The 24,124-nt window shown below is 40.6% G+C and overlaps 1 protein-coding gene across 3 annotated transcripts in view; it reads left to right on the top strand.

The window, feature by feature from the left end:
* The window catches only part of LOC124798027 (myosin-9-like), a 242,792-nt gene that overhangs the window by 181,625 nt on the left and 37,043 nt on the right, over nt 1-24,124 (top strand). For 2 of the 3 annotated variants that reach the window (XM_047261239.1, XM_047261241.1), the window contains exons 15-16: nt 5,660-5,880; nt 9,689-9,778. In XM_047261239.1, coding sequence (XP_047117195.1) covers nt 5,660-5,880; nt 9,689-9,778 — 311 coding nt within the window. The remainder of the gene's footprint in view (nt 1-5,659; nt 5,881-9,688; nt 9,779-24,124) is intronic. The other variant, XM_047261240.1, reaches the window with a different exon arrangement.

Here is a 24,124-nt window from a genome sequence, read left to right as displayed (position 1 = left end):
GCCTTGTAAGGTCCAAAGTAGCGCCTGAGGAGCTTCTCAGAGAGACAAACCTTCGGAACAGGAATGAACATCCAGACTAAGGTCGCCAGGCTGGTAGACAACAGCACGGTGGCTCATGCCGTAACTTTGGCAATCATTTTCTTCACCGTACGAAGTCAAGCTAACTGCCAACCTTCCTCAGCTCTGGTTAACACCTGGCTGATGGAGCCGTCGTCCACGTCACCAGAATGTAACAGAAACACAGTGTCCATTATTGTAGTCGCCTCACGCCCATGCACCAGGAAAAATGGCATAAATCCTGTGGTGTCTTCTTTGGCGGTGTTGTAGGCAAACATTACGAAATGTAGCACCACATCCCAGTTGCTCTGCACAACATTGAGGAACATAGATAGCATGTCGGCCAACGTCTTATTAAGGCTTTCAGTAAGCCCATTAGTTTGCGAATGGTAGGCAGTCGTCATGTGATTATTAATGTTGCACTGATTGTTTATCCCTGTCACAAGATTCGATTGAAAAACTTCCCCTTGATCTGTAATTAACGACCTTGGGGCACCGTGTTTTAATACAATGTCTTCCATGATGAACTTGGCTACCTGGAATGCTTCCGGCTGTTTTCACGGCTTTTGTAATGGCAGAGTGTGTCAGATAATCAGTTCAAACAATAATCCATCTATTGCCACTAGCAGATGTTGGAAATCGTCCGAGGAGGTCAATCCCAACACGCTGGAAAGGCGTTTCGGCTGGTGGAATTGGTTTGAGTCAGCCAGGTGGTTTCTGAGGAACTCCCTTTCTCCTCTGGCACTCTCGACAGTGTGACACATAGTGACGGACACTCCTAAATAAACCTGGCCAGAAAAACTCTTGCAGATCCTATCGTATATCTTAATAAATCCTAAATGTCTGGCCTCAGGTGTGTCATGGAATTTCTGTAGAACATCTAAGCGCCTGTATTTAGGAATCGCTGTAGCCATCTGTTTTCAAACAGATCAAAGATTTTCTTGCAAAGTAATCCATTAACTACCTTAAACTGTCCTTTCACATCTTCTGACAGATTTAAGGTAAGCATAATTTTAGATATCTTGGCGTCCTCCTCCTGCTCAGCAGAGAGATCCTGGAGTGCAGCGAGACAGTCACTATCTTCATCAAAGTCTTGATTGCCTTGCACAGGGTTTCTTGAGAGGCAGTTGGCATCTTGGTGTTTTCTTCCACTGTTGTACACTAAGGTAATGTCATACTCTTAAAGACATAGTGCCCACCTGGCAAGTCGTCCTGTTGGATCCTTAAGACCTGTCAACCAACAAAGTGAATGATGGTTTGTAATGACTGAAAATGGCCTGCCATAGAGATACTGTCGAAATTTGCACTTGGCCCAGATCACAGCAAGACATTCTCTTTCTGTAGCTGAGTAGTTTCTCTTGGCTTTTGTAAGTGTCCTAGAAGCATAGGATGTGACCTTCTCTTTTCCATCCGAGATTCGCACCAGAACAGCACCGATCCCATATGCACTGGCATCTGTGTGTAGTTCTGTAGGTGCTCTCTCATCATACAGACCAAGTACAGGGTCAGTCGTCAGAGCTTTTCGCAGCACTTCGAAAGAATCTTGTTGAGCACCACCCCAGATAAATTTAGCATCGGCTTTTAACAACTGTTGGAGTGGCCTGGCTTTGATACAAAAGCCTTTGTTAAAACGACAGTAATAAGAGCATAATCCGAGGAAACTTCTCAAATCTCGAATACTTTCAGGAATAGGAAATTCTGATACAGATCACACCTTTTTTGAGTCTGGTCACACACCTTCATTTGACACAAGGTGTCCAAGTATTTTGATTTCTTTTGCTTGAAAGAGACATTTTCTTGAATGTCCGCCTTGTTGGAGACACTTTCTTGAATGTCCGCCTTGTTGGAGACACTTAAGAACGGCCGTCTGTCTTTTTGTGTGTTTCTCCAATGGCTCTGAGAACACTATAATGTCATCTAAATAACACACACATCATCCATTTCAGGTGACTTAGAAGATTATCCATCATCCATTCAAAAGTTGCTGGTGCATTACACAATCCAAACGGTATTACCGTAAACTCATACAGGCCTTCAGGGGTGATGAATGCAGTTTTCTCATGACCAGGCTCATCTACTTCGATTTCCCAGTATACCGAGTACATGTCCATGGTTGAGACAAACCAAGCCGCCTTGTGACAATCTAGTGTTTTGTCAATTCATGGAAGAGGGTAAATGTCCTTTTTAGTTAACTTACTAAGCTTCCTGTAATCAATACAAAAGCGCCAACTGTCATCCTTCTTCCTCACGAGAACCACTGGTGACGACCATGGGCTCTGTGAAGGCTGAATGATGTCATTCTTCATCATTTTCTCTAGCTCATCGCGAATTATTTGACGTTCCGTTGCTAACACACGGTATGCTCTCTGGCTTATTGGCTGATGGTCTCCTGTGCTAATCCGGTGGTTCACAGTCAGTTTGTGTAGTTCGTTCTTCACCTGTGGATTGAAGCATTCAGAGAACTTGAAGAATGGCAAGTAGCTTCTTCTGTTGTTCCTTAGTGAGATCTGGTGATAGTCGAGCTAGAAGATCTTGTCTCATAGTGGTAGCACTAATTTCGCCCACAGACTCGGCGTGGGAGGTTTCTATGACGCTCAGCTGTTCTGCAATTAACGACTCAACGTTTGCTACGCACATGCGTCTTAGAAAGATCTGCGGTTCTCGGTTACTGTCCACAATTCGAATCCACTCTTAAACGAGACAACAGAGGCTGGGATGACCAAGTTATTCTTCATTGGTATGCTTCTCTTTCATTCCACTACAAGATCCATGGGTTGATGCATGGCATGACACATGACAGTTACCTTTCTAGTGCTGACTGCAGGCATGATCACTTCATTCATCACACAGTCTCCCCACACTCGGATGCGCATCTTCTTGTCCACAGTACCTAATCTCGTCTAGCATAGTCTTAGAGTGACCACAATCTGTAATGGCCTGAGAAGCTTTGAGAAAGTCCCATCCAAGAATGACGTCATGACTACACTCTTGTAAGGCGATGAATTCTAAGGGCTGTGTATGGCCAATTATGCCCACATGAATGACACATCTTCCTGTAGGTTTTACATATTTCCCATTAGCCACCTTCAGCAGAGATGTTTTGCTGTTGACGAATATGGTTTTGTGCAGCTGGAAATGGTACTTCTCCGAAATTATTGAATATGATGATCCAGAGTCCACAAGAGCTTGGACTGGCCAGCCATCCATGAGGATATCAACATAGTTTCCTATCATTTTTGTAGTGATTGGCGGCGGACGATTTTTGTCTTTGGCGGCCTCACCTCCAAGGAAGGTCGCACCCTTTAGTTTTGCAGGTTGTGGCGGCTAGGTGATCGGCTGGAGCTTCTAAACGGTGATGGAGACCTTGATCGGCGTGTTGGGGAGTGTCCTCTCCAGCAGCTAGCTTGTGGTGATGGTGATCTACATTGTCCTGCACCCACATCTTCTTGTTCATCTTGGTCATCCCAGAGTTGGCGTTGGCTAAAATCGGTGTGCTGTCTTCTGGCGCGAGAGTCATCAAGCATCCGCCGTCTTTCTCGACAATAGTGAACCATGTCCTGGTCGTCCACATGGAAGCATACTGGTTGGTTATCGTGGGTCCTCCTGACGTCAGTCTTCCTTGGTGCCGAAACAGGTTCCTCATGTGGCATTGTAGGAATGTAACTTCACCTGGGTCTGAACTTTTTCACTGTTTTAAAGGAAAATGAAGGACGAGAGATTGGGTTCGATGTCTGTTCCACTTCCTCCCTTATGACCTCTTGAAGCTTCTCGGTGTTCTGCTCGCTCTGCAATCCAAGTGCCTTCTGAACTTCCTTTCTCATTATCTGATGAAGAATACTTGTGAAATCAGTTTCTTCCTTTATCGCAGATATCGATACGACTTTTGGAAGCCGTTCAAACTTCTTGCGTGTAATTCTTTTTTGATGCATTGTCTCGATATACTGACACCATTTTATGAAGTCGTCTGCGGTCGAAACCTCCTTCAGGAGTAGGGCTTGATACATGTCCTCAGCAACACCCTTCACAAGATGTGCAACCTTATCTTCCTCCTTCATTCTAGGATCCACTATTTTACACAGCTCCAAGACGCCTTGAAAGTAGGATGCTGTAGTTTCTCCTGGATGCTGTGCCTTGCTCTTTAATTTGTCTTTGGCCTTGCACTTCTGTCATTGTGTGTCGCCGAAATACTTGCGCAGTTCCACCTGGAATACTTCCCAGCTTGTGAACTTCTCCTCGTTGTTCTCATACCATTACTTGGCAGTGTCATCCCGTTTGTTAAATTAGGCTATATGCTCATATACCTTCAGTCACTTGTTTGGATCTTGGCCATTGTCACTATAGAACCTACAAGGATGTCTAATGTGGTAGCACACAGTTGCTGTCATCGTAATCTCTTCTTCTTCTGTCTCCCATAGATTTTGATCAGTTGAATATGGCTCGAACTCAGATTTCTTGCCATGTAAATGACGGCTCTGTCGTGGCCTGATGGGAGCCACAGCGCTTGTCGATAATGGGCCCTATCACAAGTTCCAGTACCCGGCGTCTCCACCAGAATAAAGTCATGTAGAAGAAGGTGTAATTAAATGAATGACCAACACTCACTTCATTTAACGAAGGTTTATTCAGCACTTGCACATACAAGAGTGCGGAGCGAATTGCCTCCAGCCAGAACACATACGGTATATATACAGTTACAGAACATTCCTGTACAATGATTCTGGACATTTGTGGATACTTCTAGAATGTACTTGAACTGAATATAGAAATTAAAATTTTACAAGTCAAGTGAGTTTTGAACTGATGACCCTCCATGCAACAGTTTAGTATCACAACCACGACACCGTGGTGACTGTGCTACTCAGCTTCTTGTGCGACAATATAAACAGTTCAGAGGAGTGGTATAATTCAGGTATATAACTTCTTCTCAATCGATGGCCTAGAATTCTTCACAAGAAAAGGATTTGGATGTGTATCCACAGTGTGAGCTAAGTGAAGTAAGTTAAAGATACATCAGTATACGTTATACAACATTTTATTTCAACACGGGTGGCCAGTCACGAATAACATACCAACAATGAACCCCGAGCTCCCCAACTCTCACTCTTATATACAGTTTCAGACTAAAAATCCGAATGTCTTGTGGTTTGATCCCTGCTCGGCCAGAGGTTTGTTCACTTGTCATTTCTTTCACCTTTGACCATGTTTGTTAATGCGAAAATCCAGAGTTGCACCTTTGGAGAGTTCACATTAAACGGTAGGTCAAAAGTCAGTTAAGAAGTCGGAGAAAGGCAATGGCAAACAACCTCAATTTTTTTTATTTATTTATTTATTTATTTTTTTTTTTTTTTCCCCGCTAGTAAAGTACTGTGTTGTTCAGGCCGCACTTCAGGTCAATGACAAGTTTACTTTTTACATCACTCCTAAACAGCTCTAAGCAGAAATTCCAGGGAACTTATGCCTGGTTTTAGGCGTATTAAGAACAAAATATTTAATTATAGTAAAAGTGTGCTCATGGCATGATTAACTTTTGTAGGAAGTGAATTTATTATTAGCTGTTATGTCAAAAGTTTGTATGATATTTAATATTTATTCTTATTTCCAGGTAGAGTATTCCATGAGGAAGATGAAGAGGGAGAAGTATTCAATAACACATATCTTTCTGATGTGAAAGCTGGACGTTGTAACTTCAGAGTAGAGGATAGTAACAATCGCATCTCTGAACTGCAATATCGGAACTCATTGTGTCCACCACATCTAAAATCATCTTACCCAGCAGAAACCCAGTTTCATGACCCTTCTGTGGTAAAGGATGATGATATAAAGGTATGAAGATTTGTGTCGTGGATAAAATTGGGAAATGTCTTTTTTATAATCTAATGGCAACAATATTTCATATCATTTTTTACAGTGACAGACGCAATTCATATAGGGGTTAAGTAGATGCAGTTCAGATAGTGCTTAAGTAAATAATTAGGTGGGTCTTTAATAAAATGAGTTTACTGAGTGCTTGTTTAACTGATACATGCACTCTTATTTCTTTCATGAGGAATGAATATAAAATTAGTCACAACTGGCTTGTCAGTTGAGATACTGTATAACATACTATCTAAAAACTCTGTATGATTCTATTAACAGCTATTTCTGTTGTTTTCTTTTTGTGTAATAAGATTGGAAATTTTGGCAATGTTCCTTGCCTGTTACAGCTAAACTGCACTAATACTTGTGTGTAGAGCGTAACATAGGTATTATTCTTGACTCCTAGAGCTAAGCAAGTTTTAATCAGTCGAAAATTTGCCATTTATCTTTTTATTGTGCCAATTTCAACAGTTGTGTGTTATATTTGCAGCAGCTGTAATTAATGGATACTATATTTACTATTCAAATTATTGAAGTACGAATAAAAATAAGATTGTCAGGCAATGTTAAGGGTATCTTTTCCATTTAGGTGAAGCAAGACTTCTTTCTATTTTTCACAATCTTTTTTTTTTCCTCCCTACAAATTTATCTCAGGAACTCAAGCAAAACGAGCAAAATAATCATTAAAATATTTAGCGCTCGGTTTTGTTTGATGCGGTCCTCTTCAAGTTTCTGGCTGCAAGGTATCAGTGTGCTGACAGAAGTGTCATTTAGCCTTTCACTCCAATTCAAGGTGAACTACTACTGCTGCTGCTGCTGCAGCAGCAGCTAATGTTGATCATTCTTGTGATTCAGCAATGTTAGGTACTGCTACCAGCTGAGCCACTCTCTCTACCATAATTGTGAATTGTATTGTATACAAAATACAATGGGGAAAAATCAGGATCTTTGTCAATTGTAAGCGTGTTGCACTTCGTGACCTCATTGACATTTGAAGATTTGTAGATTGCTTTGATTCTGTGGTCCCTCCATAATTCTTCAGGAGCAACATTTTGAATAGATTCCACAGATAATCACAGTATTGTTTGGAGGGAACCTAAAATTATTTGTCTAGTCTCGGATTTGTCCATTTGACCTTAGTTTTTCATTGGTTGCTCAGTTCAGATGTTTTGCTACCTCATTTTCTTTTTATGTCAAAGGAATTGTCAACTCATGTCTAATTCCATTTGTCTTACAGAATACCTTTGTAAGGTGGTTGACAATACTTTCCTATTATCTGTTTGAAATATTTCAATTGGTTGACTAATTTAATTTTCTACTCGTGGTTTAAATTGAAAGCAAGTGTCACAGACTTCTTTTGTTATTTTTAGCAAGTAACCAAATGATTTTCTTGACATATAAGCTGTAAAAGGGAGAAGATAACCTGCTCCTGTCCGCAAAGCTATACTCATTGGTCCACAAATATCAGAAAGTATTATTTCTAGTAAAAATTTTTGCATCTTTCATTTGGTATATATGTGTTTCAGTTTATGTTTGCCCAAATCTTTTTTTCTTCTTGAGAAACACATGACTACACAATTAAACTGTTTCTCTCTATTATGCCACAGTTTATAATTATTGTTAATTTCTACAGAATCAGCATAACAACAAATTTCATCTGAACACACACTCTTAGAATGCCTCAACACCTTACTCTGGTGAGGGTGGGATATTTCTCAGGTCAACCCCGAAATGAGATCTGTTATGTCTGATCTTCACCACACTACCCACTGTAGACTTCAATTGACCTCTGAGCCTCCGTAACAGCCTTTTTAAACCATATGACATTACCAGATCATTATCGCTACCCCAAGCTACCTACAACTGCAGTTGTTCCTGCCTCAAACCTTGTAGTCCTGTGCTTCCCCATTTACTAGTACTACTTCCAGCACCACTGTGAGTAATCTTACGACATAAAAGGCAGATCAAAAACTAAATCTATTCATCTTATTTACTAACATACATTTTTATAAATGTTCGCTGCTCAACATTCTGTGTAGGAATGACCACCACCAAATGAAGTGAGTGCATGAAAGCACTAAGAACTGGCTATCTTGCGGACACCCAGAGCGTGAGTTATGAGACCTGAGCACCTGCTAAAAAAAATCTGATTTGGTTCAAATGGCTCTGAGCACTATGGGACGTAACATCCGAGGTCATCAGTCCCATAGAACTTAGAACTACTTAAACCTAACTAACCTAAGGACATAACACATCCATGCGTGGGGCAGGATTCGAACCTGCGACCGTAGCAGTCGCACGGTTCCAGACTGAAGCACCTAGAACCACTCGGTCACCGTGGCCGATGGAAATGTGATTTGTCAATGAAATTGGGATTTTGGTTCCAGCAGCTAAGAATAGTTGAATTTGCTACTGGAATGCATCTTAATGCAATGATGTTATTTTATCCTGTTTTAGGAGTTTTATATAATCATGTTTGCCAAACAATCATCTAAGTTACTAATTGTCTGAGACAGTTGCCCAGACCCAGTTGCAGGTTGACTGTCTAATGGATTCAGAGGCAACATAACATTTGACTTTCAGTACATCATACAATTATTGACTGAATTTAAAATGTTTGCGCACGCACGTGTGTGTGTGTGTGTGTGTGTGTGTGTGTGTGTGTGTGTGTGGGGGGGGGGGGGGGGGTGTTTGTAGCATGCATATTTCAAAAGGACCTATATTTTAGATATTAATGTTAATAATGTATTTGCAAATCTCTCTTGAAGAAAGACATAGTTAAAAGGAACATACAAATAGTAGTGTCACTTGCTTCAATTTCTGATACACTGACACATTGAAATTGTCACACAGTTATTTTGTCATTAACAGCAACATTCATAAGCAAAACAAAGACATTCTTATGTAAAATTTCAGTGTAAAAGTGTACTGAAGTTACTCAGAAAAATATCATACTTATCAATGAGAAATTTTTACACCAAGAAACTCGTAAGCTGCAGCCATGCAGTAGAAATGATAAGAAATGGTGAAATAGCTGTATGGATTTAATACACCAATGGAAGTGTGACATTGGAACAAGGAGATAAACATCTCGTGAAAATAGTGGTGTCATTAAACTCAAAACATCATATTGTCTTAATATGCACCTTTCCATTTGCCTCACATTTCTTTCCCAGCAACAATCAGTATCTTACACCTGTTATCCTTGCAGTCTCTTCATTTGCTATATTAGCAGCAGATTTACATTTTTGTGATTTCCTTCCTTCGTATGATTATCAAATTTTGTTGTTAATTTGGTTGTCTACAGTAACACAGTTCCACACCATTCTCTTTTAAAATGTAACTTATTTCCAAATGTCAAAGTTTACGCAAATGTATAACACATTAACCTGGTAAAATTTCATCTAGATGTTCTTATTTACCCCATTGTGTGTATCCATAGAAACAGATAAATCTGCCATTGCGAAACTCGGACATACTGGGGTAAATATGTCTTCTGTCAGTGAAATCAGTCTTGGCATTTTTCTTGATGAAATGAAGTTTTTTGCCTTTGCTTGTTTGAGGCTTTCGTGTTCAGGCTTGCTTTTGTTAATGTTGAGTGTCTCATCTCTCAGTGAATTGTGACAAACATTTTATCAGCTTTGTTGCTGCATTGGGATAAATACAGGCTTGAACTGTCACCTCATTCCTGCCTAATGAACTACACGAGTTGACACTTTGTCAGTATCATCATTAATTAATGTTTTTATTGATGATTATTTTCTTTTATTTGCAGTTGGGATTGATTGATATGGATCATTTTGATAGTTTAAGTACTAGTTGTCTACTACCAGAGGAAAAACCACGTAAAAAGGATAAAGGGCAGGTCTGTATGAGACATTCATCTTCTGCTGCTGCACAGTTTTAATAACCTGCACATCTTTTGAAAGCTGTTATCTTCTCTAGTGCATTTTCCTCTTGCCCTCCTGTAAATCATTCATATTTCTATTGATGCAGCACATTAATACTTCTATACTTCTTCTTAAATACTAATGGTACTGCTTCGCACAGCCCTGTGTAACATTTTTCACATAACATGTCTTGTAAGACATCATTTTATGTTGCGACATTAACATAATTACAGATTATGGCTTACGCACTTCTAGCGTGATATTGTTTAGAAATTATGATTTGCAAGTATATAATATGTTTGGAAATCATGTGATGTTGATTTTAATCCTTGGTAGTTTTCCAAAGTGAGTTCACCTTAAAAGTATAAATCTAAATAATAGTTGTAATTCATTGTTTGCAAGTAGTAGGGAAAAATTGATTTTGCACTTAAATAAAATGTTGAACTGCTACTTTGCAGGTGTAGGTTGTCAATACTTATCGAAAGACACTTGTGGGATTTGGGGGGGGGGGGTTCTTGATCTTCCTCTAAACCCATGCTAATAAGTCAAAACAATATTTCATCGGTCTGGAATCAAAGGACCTTACAGATCAGTTCAAAAAAATTTTACTTTAAAGTTCTTCACAAACTTTACACATCGAAATGCGTGTTCAAGTTTATTTTTTTCTCTCAGTTAGAAAGTTACATTTAAATGAAGGCTATTACTAACAGCTGTCAGCAGTATTACTAAAGTTGTCAAGATAATGTCAGTATTTTAAAATGGATTAAAAAGTCTTGATTGCAATAAAATATTTATTTCTAATGCTAACCAGTTTGTCAAAATGTGACATTCTTCAGACCATTTATACCACGATACCATTTTAAAGTATTTCAGCAAGACTGCTGACTGTCTCCAAGAGAAATTTTCTATAAAGTTAATGATGGTGATATCTATATGTCGGTGTTTACACACACGACAGTTCTTGTTAATAAAGTAAACTCTGTATTGCAAAACTTGTATCCGTAACTAATGGTCATTTATAAGACTATCGTTCAGCGATACTTCTGTATCTCAAAGCTGGAAACTGTAAATTTTAATGAGTGTCCAACCTATTTTCTTCATTTCTGAAACTTTATTCTCTATCCATTTTACACAAAGTTCATAAATACAGATTTGTGACCATTGCTTCTTAACATCCCCACAAAAGGTCTACTGCCATCTCTGCATAAAGATTAGTTTTCGCTAAAGTGAGGTCTCGCAGAATGTTGGTACTGTGATGTTTGTGTATGTCTGGTTAAGATTAACCATTAATACATACTCATCTAGAGATAGATAGAGTCGAAAGTTGAACGAAGGGTAGCACTTTGAAGGACAGAGGAAAAAAAGTGCCAAGGGGGAAAAAAAACTCTGCGATAATTGGGTTAGGTTGTAATAGCAATAGCGGTTTTCTTGCTGCCTGTGACAGGTCGTGCAAGGGTAGGCTTTGCTAGTAGTGGGTATCATGCAGGCCAATACCTCGTCATGCAGTGGTTTTACTCGACGACTGTCGCTGGGTGCCGGTGTTGACTTCTCGGTGAGCGTCAGCATACCTGTAACAGTTAGGCGTCAGCATACCTGTAACAGTTAGGTTCATCATCGTTTTGTGTCCGATAGGTCATACATCAGATTCACAATGTAGGGTTATGTTTGCAGTTTGTTTGTGCGTCAGTGTGTAACCTTGTCGGTTTCCCTGCTGTAGCCTGTTGGTTGGCTTTAATAGCAACTGGCATATCCAGTCTACGTTGCTGATATGCAGGGGCTTGCCGATGTTGTTTGTGGATGTATGTTAGCTTGCCATAGGTGGTTATGCCCTAGCTAGTAGAGTTTTTTGGCAGCTAACGCTTACACCTATGGTTCTGATCATAATTTCCCAGAGTAAGGATGAAAGGATTGTTGAAGTGTCTAGAGTTCCTGTATAGTCGAGTGGCGTGTTTTTTGATCACCTCCTTGAGGTTTTCAAGGCGGTATTCATTGTGAAGATCACTGTGCGTGTGTAGCGTGGAGTGTTGCTACTGATATGTAGAACTTTGTTCTGTATGATCTGCAGGCAGCACAGGTTTGTAGGAACTGTGTATCCGCAGACTGGAGCTGCATATGTCATCAGAGGTCTAATCAATCTTATGTATATGGACCTCGAAACCCTCCTATTCAGGGTACGTTCCCTGTTGAGCATTGGGTAGAGTTGTTTGAGCCTCGCGTGGCATGCACTCTGTTGGCAGTGTGCTCATTGTGGTCCTCCCATGTAAGTTTCTGGTACAGCCAGAGACTGAGATATCTGACATTTCTCTCAGAAATGTATTGAGCCTGCATGAAGTGTTACCTGTCGACAGTGTTGGTGTTTGCGCAGTACCTTCAGTCTGCTTGTGAACAGCACTGCTTCGCACTTGTCGGTGTTTACTTTAATAAGCCATTTTTCCAACCAAGGCTCGGCAGTTCTGCGTGTTGTCTGTATACGTGAATTTATCTTAGACGGTTTCCAATCTTGCTCAAGGATGGCTGTGTACAGGTTGAACAAGATGGGCCCCAGCCTTGGGGTACTCCAGCGTGGATACTGTGTTGTGTCGATTGTTTGCCCTGCACATAGGTGTTAAAACATCTGTTCATGAGATATGAGTTTATGAGACGTACGAGTCCATCAGGGAAACCAGCATTGCTTAGTTTGCTTATAAGGCCGTTGTACCAGAGATGATCGAAAGCTTTTTTCAGTCCAGGAACATGAATCCTGTGGCGTTGTTCATGTTGTAGCCGCGTGTTATATGTTCAACAATGCGGAGGAGTTTTTGTGTTGTGGAGTGGTGATTCTTGAAGCAGAATTGCTCTGGTCTTAGGGTGTCATTGGCAATGCAGTGCCTAGTGACGTGTTTAAGTATTACCTTTCAACAATCTTGCTGAGCGAGCACGGCAGACTGATGGGTCGGTAATTTTGTGAGAGGGAGTGGTTTCTCCCTGGCTTCCTGAACATCAGGACCTTTGCCGCCTTCCAAAAGTCAGAGAAGTGTTGGAGTTTTAAGGAGGCATTCGTTATGTGTGCAAGATATTCTACAGCACTATACGTGGCCTTCTGGAGGACACTGTTTTGAATGCCATCAGGCTCAGAGGCTTTCCTAGCATTGGTATGCTTAATAGCCCAAGTAATTTCGTTTGTACTAGTATGTATGATTTCATCATGGGAGGGCTGGACTCCAAGATGTGTAACCTTCTGATCCGTTTCAAGAGTGAATACTGTATCTGAAGGAGCCAGATTTGGCATGAAAGACGCAGCAAGTGTTGCAGCCACAAGCTCTGCCTTCTCCTACACAGAGTAGGCTGCGCTGTCTGGTACCTGTAGAGTTGGAATGTAACGTTTCTCCCTGGTGAAGTGTCTGGCTAGTTTCCACACACCAGGATGGGTGGTATCTAGCCCGATGAGTTTCTGCCCCCATTGTTTGTTTCAAAATGTTTGTTTTTTGTCCCATATTATACCCTGTAGTCTGTGGATGTTCAGTTTATAGAATAACTGTCTGTACGCCTCATTATGGGTCCTAATTTCTCATACTTTATTGTCATGGACCCTAGGCTAAATGTATATTGGCAGCAGTAAGATTGTTATGCAGTCAGCTTCAAATGTCAGATATAGTGTTCCTCCAAAAGAACATTGCCTTCCCTTCAGTGATTCCCATTTGTGTTTTTAAAGCATCTCTCATAACATTTGTGTGTTGTTCAATCCTGCCAGAAACAAGTTAAGCAGCCTGCCTCTGGATTACTTCAGTGTTTTCTTGTAATTTGACCTGGTGTGGATCCCAAGCATTTGAGCAGTACTAAAGTAAAGGTCACACTAGTATCTTATGTGGTCTCCTTAATGGATGAACCACACTTTCCTAAAATTCTCCCAATAAACAGAATGTGACCATGTCCCTTCACAATCCTCATATCCTGGTTCCATCTCATATCGCTTTGTAACATTACGCCCAGATATTTAAATGACACAACTGTGTCAAGCAAGACACCACCAGTCTGTATCCAAACATTACAGGTTTGATCTTCCTACTCATTCACTTTTACTTACATTTTGCCACAATTAGGGCTATGTGCATTTATCCCACCAACTGTAAATTTTGTCTTAGTCGTCTTGCATCTTCCTACAGTCACTTAACATGAACACCTTACCATACACCACCGCATCACCAACAAGCAACTGTAGATTGCTGCCCACCCTGTCAACCAAATCATTTATGTATATATAGAACAACACCAGTCCTATCACACTTCCCTGGGCTATTCCTGATGATACCGTTGTCTCTGACAAACACTCGCCATCGAGGACAGCATACTGGGTTCTAATACTTAAGAAGTTTTAGAGCCACTTGCATGTGTCAAAACCTATTCTGTATGCTTGCACATTCGTCAAATCTGCAGTGGGGTACCTTGCCAAATACTTATAGAGAATTCAGAAATATGAAATTGTCTGTTGCCCCTCATCCATAGTTTGCAGTATGTCATGTGAGAGCAGAGTTTCACACAAATGAAGCTTTCAGAAACCATGCTGAGTCATGCACAGAAGTGTTTTCTTTTCTCGGAAATTTATTGTATTTGAACTGATCATAGTCAAACCCACATTCAACTGTTCGTGAACACTGATCATAGTCAAACCCACATTCTAATGTTCGTGAACAGCGGCCATCTCCTCCTCCATCCACACACAGCATGCACACATCTTACCCATTCTAGCAAGACTAACTGAAGAAGTAAACTGCAAAGGCTGACACATATGTAGATATGCAACTCCTTACCCTCCTGATGTGTCACAAAGACGGTGATATCTTAACGAACTGTATAGCTGGCTGTTCAGGAGAAATTACAATTGAGCTACAAACTACTCAACTTTACACTTCCAAAATGCGAGATTAAACCTCTTACATACAAAATCATGCACAAATTTAAGAAAAGGTATTACTAAGAAAACACAGAAAAGGTAAAATATATCACTTGCTGCCCTGGAGATGTCACAGGCGACAGCTTTCTCCGTTATTTAATTCTTTTATTTACTATGTGAAGTACCAAATGAAGATCTTAACAAGAATTCACTGTTAACATATCTGCTTTTCCAACAATTTATTAATTCTTTAAGATTACACTCAATGGTATGCAGGTAACAAATAGCTGACAACTCCTTTGCCTCCCTCCAAAAAAGTTTAATCAAATTCAGTTAAAAAAAAAAATTGAAAGAAATCACTACGTCACCACAGCCACTTTGTCTTAATCTTAATCAATGATGTCACAAAGCTGGATCTCTTCAGGTGTTGGATGCTAACTACAATGACTCTTTCCACCAAATTAATCCCAATAGTCACTCATTGAACGTTTTGACTTTAAGTGGTGGCTAACTCTGCTTACCCATTCTCACCATGGTTGAAAAGAAAATTATCAATCCCTGCTTAGAAATGATCTCATTGTGAAACAGTATATGTTACAATTTCCATAATTACGAGCAAATTTAGAAGTCTGGTATCATTCAGCTAAACCTAATTATTCCAAATAGTAAGCTCCATGAGTAACATCATACACCAGACAATCTCGGACCACACATCATTTCTATCCTCATGAGGGTGTCAAGTATTATCAGATTGTAAAGCCAGACATGTTGGGCTCTTACCTATAACATTTCAATAAACCCCCACAGTGTGCTTCACTCGAAGCATTTAGTAATTACCCATTTTACTTAGACTAAGTTGTTTCTGTTTCTAACAACAAAACACTATTTCTCTTCTTGTATAAGCTTAATGAAATCCACTACTCACTAATTTGCAACCAATGAGAAACAACTTCATTAACTGTTGGTTTTCCAACTGGTTATATCACTAACCCACGCTATCAGAGTCAGTGACAAAATAAAATTATGACCACCAAAAATCCAAAGTACCTCCTAAACTGAATATCCAATATTGATCCCTGACAAACGTGCATCGAATTAGCGTACCTGAGGGTTCTATACAACAGCTGTAACCTTACTTCTGGTACCAGTTGCCCTATTTGTTCCATAGTTAAAACCAGATTACAATGTAACACATATAACCATTTGGAAACATTTAGGCTAATAAATGAATAGCATTCACTTTAATCAATTAATGTATTTTTGTTCGTGGCAGTCAAGTCGTTGTATAGCGACCTGCTTGCTGACTGCCCCTCAGCACCTTTTCCGCTCAGCGTGTGATCATTTCTGATCACACATACTGTCTTCACGAAATCTCTTCGTACATCATCATAAATACAAGAAATGTATGACGTATTAACACTAAGAATTGCCCTTTCATTTATTAATAAAACTTACAAGTACTGCTTTGTCATACTATGTGCTGAAGCAAAATTATATCCATAATGCTCCTTAGATTTCAAACTAGCACAATACAAACTTAAAGAGACTAATTACAGGTGTTGCACAAAAACATGGGAATACCGCAAGAAGTGCATGCTTCAACATAAACGCAGATGCTAGTCACACCTGCAGGTGTGACTGCTACATTTGTCCAGAATAACACCTGTGCAATGCTCTCAATATGTTGCAACTGTCAGCCGTAGTCAGAACAGTGTTCTGTGTAGTTGTGAGTGCATTATGTCAGAGCTAAGTGAATTTGAATATGGACGAATTGTTGATGCTGGTATGGTGGGTGCTTCCATAACCAAAGCAACCGAAGTGTTTGATATTTCAAAAGGCACTGTATTGAAGATTTATACCACCTACAGAGAACATGGAAAAACATCTGCTAAAGCACAACACAAAAGAAAACGTGTTGACAGATGGTGATGGGAGAGGATTTTTGGAAAAGTTAGAGGACGACAGCTGCAAAGTCGCTGCAGAACTGCATGTCACACTTAGAAACCTGTCAGCACCAAAACAACATGAAGAGGAATTTCCTAAGCTGGAAGTTGCAGAGTGACCTGGAAATACAAAAACACTCAACAGTGATGCAAATGCCTATAACAGGAAAATGTGGTACTGAAGCCATAAAATCTGGACTGTGGAGAAATAAGAGAGAGTCAGTTGGTCTTATGAGTCTCGTTGCATGCTGCTTCCGGCATTTGGTAGGGTTTACATCTGGAGTATTCCATCCCGAGGCGATGGTGCAGACTGCTTCCTGCCAGCAGTGAAACATGGACAACAACCATACTGTGGTACTCCATGGGCCCCATGGTTACTCTGCAACATTGCAAGGATTATGTGACCATCCCATGGTACCACCTTTGTTCTCCAGTGGTACTGCTGTTTCCAAGATGACAGGTCCCCTGCTCATATAGCTTGCATTGTTCTGGACTGGTTTTGTAAGCACAAGGATGAATAGCCGCATCTCCCATGGCCACCACAGCCACCAGATGTCAATGTAACAGAGTCTTTGTGGTCTTCTTTGGAGAGAAGAGTGTATGATAACTTGGTCTCCATCATTAGTGCCTGAACTTGCCACCATTTTGCAGGAGGAATAATATAAGAGTACCTTGAACACCATAGAAAACCTATATATATCCATTCCAAGATGACTAGATGTTTTGAATGCCAATGGTTTTCCTACACCATACTAGACATGGTAATGTGTTGTATCTTTGGTATTTCCATATTGGGAACTACAAACCAACATAAACTGACCAGCACACAGCACAAAAAGCCATTAAAAAAACTGGAGCATTGGAAATGACTTATTAGTAATCGGCGATTCCGTTCTAAAAGCCATTCATTTCAAACTGTTTGTTTACTTCAGAGTTACAGTGAAGAGAGTGAGCTGGTCAGCAATACACAGATGTGATTCAGTCAGAGAAAACTATCCACACTCAGGAACTAAAATAAGCAGCACATCACAGAAGATCGATGAGTGAAAACTACAAAGACAAAACAAACAACAGCATCCATGATCAGTGTAATGGATTAGGAGCAATATTTGTACAAACAACATAACTTGTGGATGCTCGTGTATACTGGTTAACAACTCAATAGAATCCAAAGTAGGTGATGATTTTAATTTGCTAAATGAGGAACTCATATTTCATTTTCTGTGTAGATTTAGAATGATTTAGTATTGTCATCTCAATAGATGAATTCGTGACTCCTACATAATCTCACAAAATAAGAGGAAACAATGTAATTGCTGCTGATTTGAACATGGACTAAATTTATTGATTTAATTCAAGAACTTGGCTTTAGACTAAGTTTCACTGATTCCACCATAGTAAATGAGTGTACAGGCACATGTGTAAGACAGTAGTTAGTAAATTATATATTTAATAACACAGGAAAATTCTCTTTTAAGCAGGAAATCTCAGAGCCCTCTGCTTTGATTATCAAATCACTAAAAATAAATGAAGAAAATTGAAGGAGATCTTTCATGGAAAGGCATAAGTAAAGGAAAAGTACACTCGTTCTGTTGTACAGGGTGACCTGATAAAACATCCCACATTTGAAAGGCATATGAAACAAATATTACTGCAACAATATTATGAAAAGAAAAGTTGCTACTAAACATATAGCACAGATGCTGAGTCGCAGATAGGCACAACAAAAAATTCCCGAAGGGCTTAATGGCCAAAAGCTTTAGTTGTGAGAGTCTCTTTGCTGTGCCTATCTGTGACTCAGAATCTCTGCTATACAGTGAGTAGCAACTTTACTTTCCATAAAATAGTGCTGCGGATAGAAACTTTGTTATTGAAAATATAAAATGGTGTTGAAAACAGTAGGTGAACTAAGTATCACGTTATGGGTTTAATTACTCTGTACTAATGTGTGACAATGAGAAAATTTGTTGTGCAGTTGTCATTAGAAACCAATAAAACCTTCCAGTTTCTGATCAGCTGTAGTAGTCGCTCTTAATATATGAAGCACGAAAAGCGGTGGGGTGAAGGAAGTGGTCTTTGGCACGTTCACTCGCAATTCTCCTACCTTGATCATGGTTTGATCAGGAGCTTATTGTGTGACTGCAGTTGAAATGTTTTTCAAAAGTAACACTTCTGTGATTAGTGCAAAGAGTTTTTACATAAGGTTTTTTATTCTACTTAATCTGAAGACTGTTTTGCAGTGGGCTGTGTTTTGCAGTATCCCACCCTTATAGTGGCAGGCTTGAGAACAAATAAGATATGGTAAATTACAGTTCACTTCTTCTGGTGTTTTCTAAAATATATTGAAATGGTTGTTGGGATTCAAAATTGTCAAAAATTTAGTGTAGTCTCAGAAAATCAATTTGGATTGCAAAAAAGCAAAAATGCTATTTATGCCATCAGTGAATTCATGTACATAGTTAATTGCACTTCAGATAGCTCACAAATGGCGCGGGGATGTCCAATGATGTATTCAGAGCATTTTACTATGTGAACAACTACTTACTGTTACATAAAATAACAAAAATATGAAATTATGGTTTTCTTGGTCCTGAAGCGCTTGGATCTCGTTTTTGGTTTAGACACTTATTTTCTTATCTTCCATCCTTCTATACCTTTTCATCATTAATTATATGGTCCCCTTGTTGGGTTTGATGTGATACTTCTTTTCTAAATTTTTCAGAAGTGTGGGTCGTGCAGGAAAGATCATCCAGTGCAGCATATACTCCACCTTTGTGCCTTTCTCTTTTCGTATCCTGCTTTCTTGCAACAGTAGTATATCCAAAACCCAGCATGGTGGCTACTACATTGTTTGAGAGGATGTGGGTCATCAAGTACCTGCATGGCGGTAGCCCCCTAACTGCGCAGGGATCACACAGTTAGTACCTTAGCTACAAACTCCCCACACAAGCTAAGAAATATGTGCTTTTCATGGCTGGGTCAGGGGACTCTGGGCAGTGGTTAACCGGACAGGTAACCACTTGTGTGGCGGGGTGGGACCTGTGGGGAGAGCCTCCATTCTGAGTGGATGGTACCAAGGTGGAAGATTTGCACATGAAGTGAATTAAATTATAATCCTCTGGTGGCCGCACAGCCCCCGCATTCTCTTCTGAAGCAGAGACATATTACAATACAGAGAAGTATCACCCCAAAATATTCTTTTCATTGGATATCTGAACATGGTACAGGATCTTGTTTCTCACCAAGAGACTGATGATGAATTGTGTGCTAATTTGGAGTGACTAGGTGTGCATTTTGTCCATCATGTCCACCGGGGCCCAAAAAACAACAGAGTGGGTACTGGATCCTTCATCTTGGCCTTTGAAGGTGACTCATTGCCTGAGAAAGTCAAGGTGGTGGTTTATTGCTGTGATGTCAAATTGTGTATTTCTCCTCCCATTCAGTACTACAAATGCATGCACTCTGTATATGCCATCTCATTACAGTGCCAGCTTAATCTGTAGTGGTTGTGGCAGTCATTTGCACATGAACACTCCTTGTGCTCCTCCCCCCATTTGTGTCAGTTGTGGGGAGCACCATCCTCTTGTTCACCAGACCACACCGTTTTGGAACTCAAAAAGAAAATACAGGAATTCAAAACCCTTAACTGCATTACACATCAAGAGGCAAAGGAGAAATAAGATTGTCTACAGCCTACATGTGTAACAATGATGAATGCTACTGCTATGACAATGACATCCTCTTTAGTGACTGTGTTATTGCCCTCTGTGTCTTCTACATCTGGTCCTTTGTGGTGCCGAATTTCACATGCTCCTCTGGTGGTTGGAGGTTCTCCTAATACTGCTTCCCCCACACCCCTTTGGGAGCATTGACTCCATAGCCACTGGGGATGTCAGTCACCAACACCCAGCTGTAGAAGCAGTGCCCTGCTATGGCACCCTACCAAGAAGGGGTCCCTTGAGACACTCCCTTCTCAGAACTCTGCTGATCTACAATTGGATGCTGGCCAGTTGCTGAAGAAGCCACATGTTGCAGGTCACAGGATTTGCATTCCACCTGTGTCCCAGAATCTGGGACTGACAAGCCCTTGAAGTCTAAATTATCGAAGGACAAGTAGTAGTCCTCAAAAAAGATGGAGATTCTGATGGCCCCTGCACCCCCAGATTCATGTGCTCCGCCTCTGTATCAGAGGCAGTGTTCCTGGTGGCCCCTATGGCCCCAGATGCATGCATCCCCCCACACTCCTTGATTCGGTGGAAATGTAGCAGTTTTTTTCCCTCATGTAACTGAGGTACGTAATCTTTTGTCCATTTCTCATTTTTTGCTTAGCCCTCCATGAAACATATTTCCCAACAGTGTGGGTCTAGGGCGTATACGGCCCAGGACACCTGGGAGATTGGGAAAAACCCCGAAATTTTTTCATCCAGGAGAAAGCACGGTAATTTTTTAGAATTCCAGGAATTTTTGAGTGTTTTAGTTTTCAGTTAAATTTTTGGAATTTTGACTGCTGAGAACTGGTAGTCTAACAAAGAGTATTGCTGTATTCCGCTACTGCAGAATTACACTGCAGCACTAAATTAAACGAGAGAAAAAAATAAAGTAACCTTAAGTTGCAAAGGAAATGCATCATTTACAACCAAAGACACTGCACATGCGAGCGCCTGCCAACAGCAAAATCTGTTAAAGCCTGAGGATGAAAGACTATGCAATACTTCAAAACAAACTGCTTGTGATGAGCTGGATGTCACAACTGTTTACATTAGCTTCATTAGAGCAGTTGCCAGCTGGTTCGTGTGTCTGCACAGTTGAGTCGCCTGTGGAGGTCAGTACATTCTCCTGCTTCTGGCTACTTGAAATGTGGCTAGTGGCTGTAACTAGCAGCCAGATGCTACCCGAAAAAAATTTAAAACTTAACACTATGTGGACCAGCCACTTAGAAGAATTTCGAGCCCAGAAGACCAGACATTTATGTCATTTGAAATCTTACTGGCACATTTGTGTGATGTATCTTGAAGTGTAACACACGTAAAAAAAAAAAGACCAATTTATACGTGAATGTTCAGCTTTCCTGGTGGCTTATTGATCTTAGAGACTAGCAGTATACGTGAAAGCATAGCTTTTCTTGTAAACACACTTGTATATTAATTTAAACCATTAACTTTTCCTCCTTGTGTGTTTGCACTACTGAGCAGTGATATTGCTACTGACTGACTACATCACATGCTCTATGTCGTGGCCCACAAGAAAGACAGGCCGCAGTGCGTATGTCACGAAGGTAGGCCTGAACTGTTCGCTTGCTCAGGTCAGCAGGCAAAATGCATTTCTAAACCTGTTACCTGTTTATGTACTAATGAGAATTGCATCTTCTAGTGAAATCTGCTATTATGAAGTCTTACTGACTAACAGTAGTACATCAAAATTTAATTTAAGATCAATATTCGATATAAATGGTATAACAGCTTTGTTTACAGCATTTGGTCTCTTCTGCTAAACAGTCCTCATTTCATACAGGAAGTGGTGCCTTATGCAACTGATAATAATTTTGGTGCGATTTTAATTTTCTTGTGCCCCAGTACAGCAGTAACAAATTATAAATAGCCCTATGGACTTAGGAACATTGTAGGACTAATAACAGTAAGACTCCGAAAATACACAGTGCACTTGTTGCTGCAGATAAAAAATTTTTTTTATGCCAATGGATAAAACCTTAACACTTCAAAGGATTGATAAGTTTCACAATTCCGAGGGAAAGTATACTGTCACATAACACTGAAAAAGTGTGTTTTCATCTGGGAGAAAGTGTATTTTTAACTGGGAAAAATCCAGGAATTTATTTTCCTTGTCGGCATATACGCCCAGTGGGTCCACTACCTTCCATGGCTGTCAGGGCTACTTTAAAAACCGAACTTACTGTGAAAGAGCACCAGGTGGGGTTTGTATGTACATACTGAACTCTGTTTACAGCAAATGTGAGCCACTCAACAAGACTTTGGAGGCTGTGGCTGCTTGTGGGAAGACACCTCTAGAATTTACCATTTGTAACATGTACCTCCTGACAACAAAGTGTCCCAGAACGCCTTGCCTGCACTGTTTTCTCAGCGCCCCCCACCCTTCCTAGTGTTGGATGACTTCAAAGCCTGCAACTCTTTCTAGGGTGGAACGAAGACCACTGGTTGCAGTAAAGCTGTTGAAAACTTTCTCGGCAGCACTTGATCTTTGCGTCCTGAATATTGGTGTTCCCACACACTTCTGTGTGGCATGTGCATCTTATTCGGCCATTGACCTTTCCATTTGCAGCCAAGGTTTGTCTCTTATCCAAACATTGGAGAGTTGACAATGACTTGTGCAACATTGATCATTTTCCAATCATTTTGACCTTCCCTCCGTGTCACTCTCCTGTGTGTCCACCCTGATGGGCTCTCTCCAAAGCCAATTGGTATTCTTTCACTACTGCCATCATTCTGCTACACGGAGGTATCAATACAGTTGTCCAGAACACAACTGCAGCCATTCTTTTCAGCAATTGACTCGGTAGTCTCATCTTCCTTGGGTGCCCCTGCCAGAAGACAGTATATTGGTGGACTCCTGAAGCTGCTGTGGCCTTTAGATATCACAGGGAGGTTATCCAGCATCATAAATGACATCTGTTGAAGGAGCACCCCATTCCCTTTAAACGGCTTTGTGCCCAGGTCTTCCACCTCATCAAATGTCAGAATTTGAGAATACTGGGAGTGGTACCCTGCTACCATTGTACCGTGTACCCCTCTTTCACAGATTTGGGCATAGATTTGACACCTCTATGGGTGCTAGCACTTTGCAGGTGTATCTGGTATCTCTGTGAATAGCACTATCTTCGATTTTGGTGTAGATTTGACACCTCTATGGATGCTAGTACCTCGCAGGTGTGTACTATCTATATTGATCCAGATGCTGTTGCCGAACATAGTGTTTCTTATTATGCGGGGGCCTCTGTGTGAGGATTATCAGCCTCTATTTCATTTTCCCAAACAGCAGTTAAAGAGACATCCTTCACCACTTACTACAAGTCACCTGGAACCTTATAATGTTGCATTCAGGAGTGGGAGTTCCTCAATGCTATAGCCCCTTGCTCTGACTGCTCCTGGACCTTGAAGTGTGATTATCCCAGTACATGAAAATTGGTAAACATGTCCAAGAGATGGACAGCAGTCTCCCATTTAGCCTCACTAAGGTTCTGTGCAAGTTGTGTGAACATATGGTGAGCCGACAGCTGTGCTAGTACCTTCAGTCTCAAGGTCTTTTGGCTCTGTCCCAGGGTAGTTTTTGCCAAGGCCATTATACTGTTGACAATCTGATCTGCTGGACACTGCTATTTTGTCAGCTTTTTCCTGGCATCTTAACACAGTCTTTTTGACTTGCATCGGGCTTATGATTGTACTTTCTGGGTCCAGGTTGGTGCTTCCAACGGTACTCCCCGGATACAAGAGAATGGGGTCCCACAGGGCACTGTATTGAGCAGTCTGTTTTTT

Source organism: Schistocerca piceifrons, chromosome 5 (assembly GCF_021461385.2).
Source record: "Schistocerca piceifrons isolate TAMUIC-IGC-003096 chromosome 5, iqSchPice1.1, whole genome shotgun sequence".
Taxonomy (NCBI): Eukaryota; Metazoa; Arthropoda; class Insecta; order Orthoptera; family Acrididae; genus Schistocerca; species Schistocerca piceifrons.
This window is presented reverse-complemented; position numbering and strand designations above follow the sequence as displayed.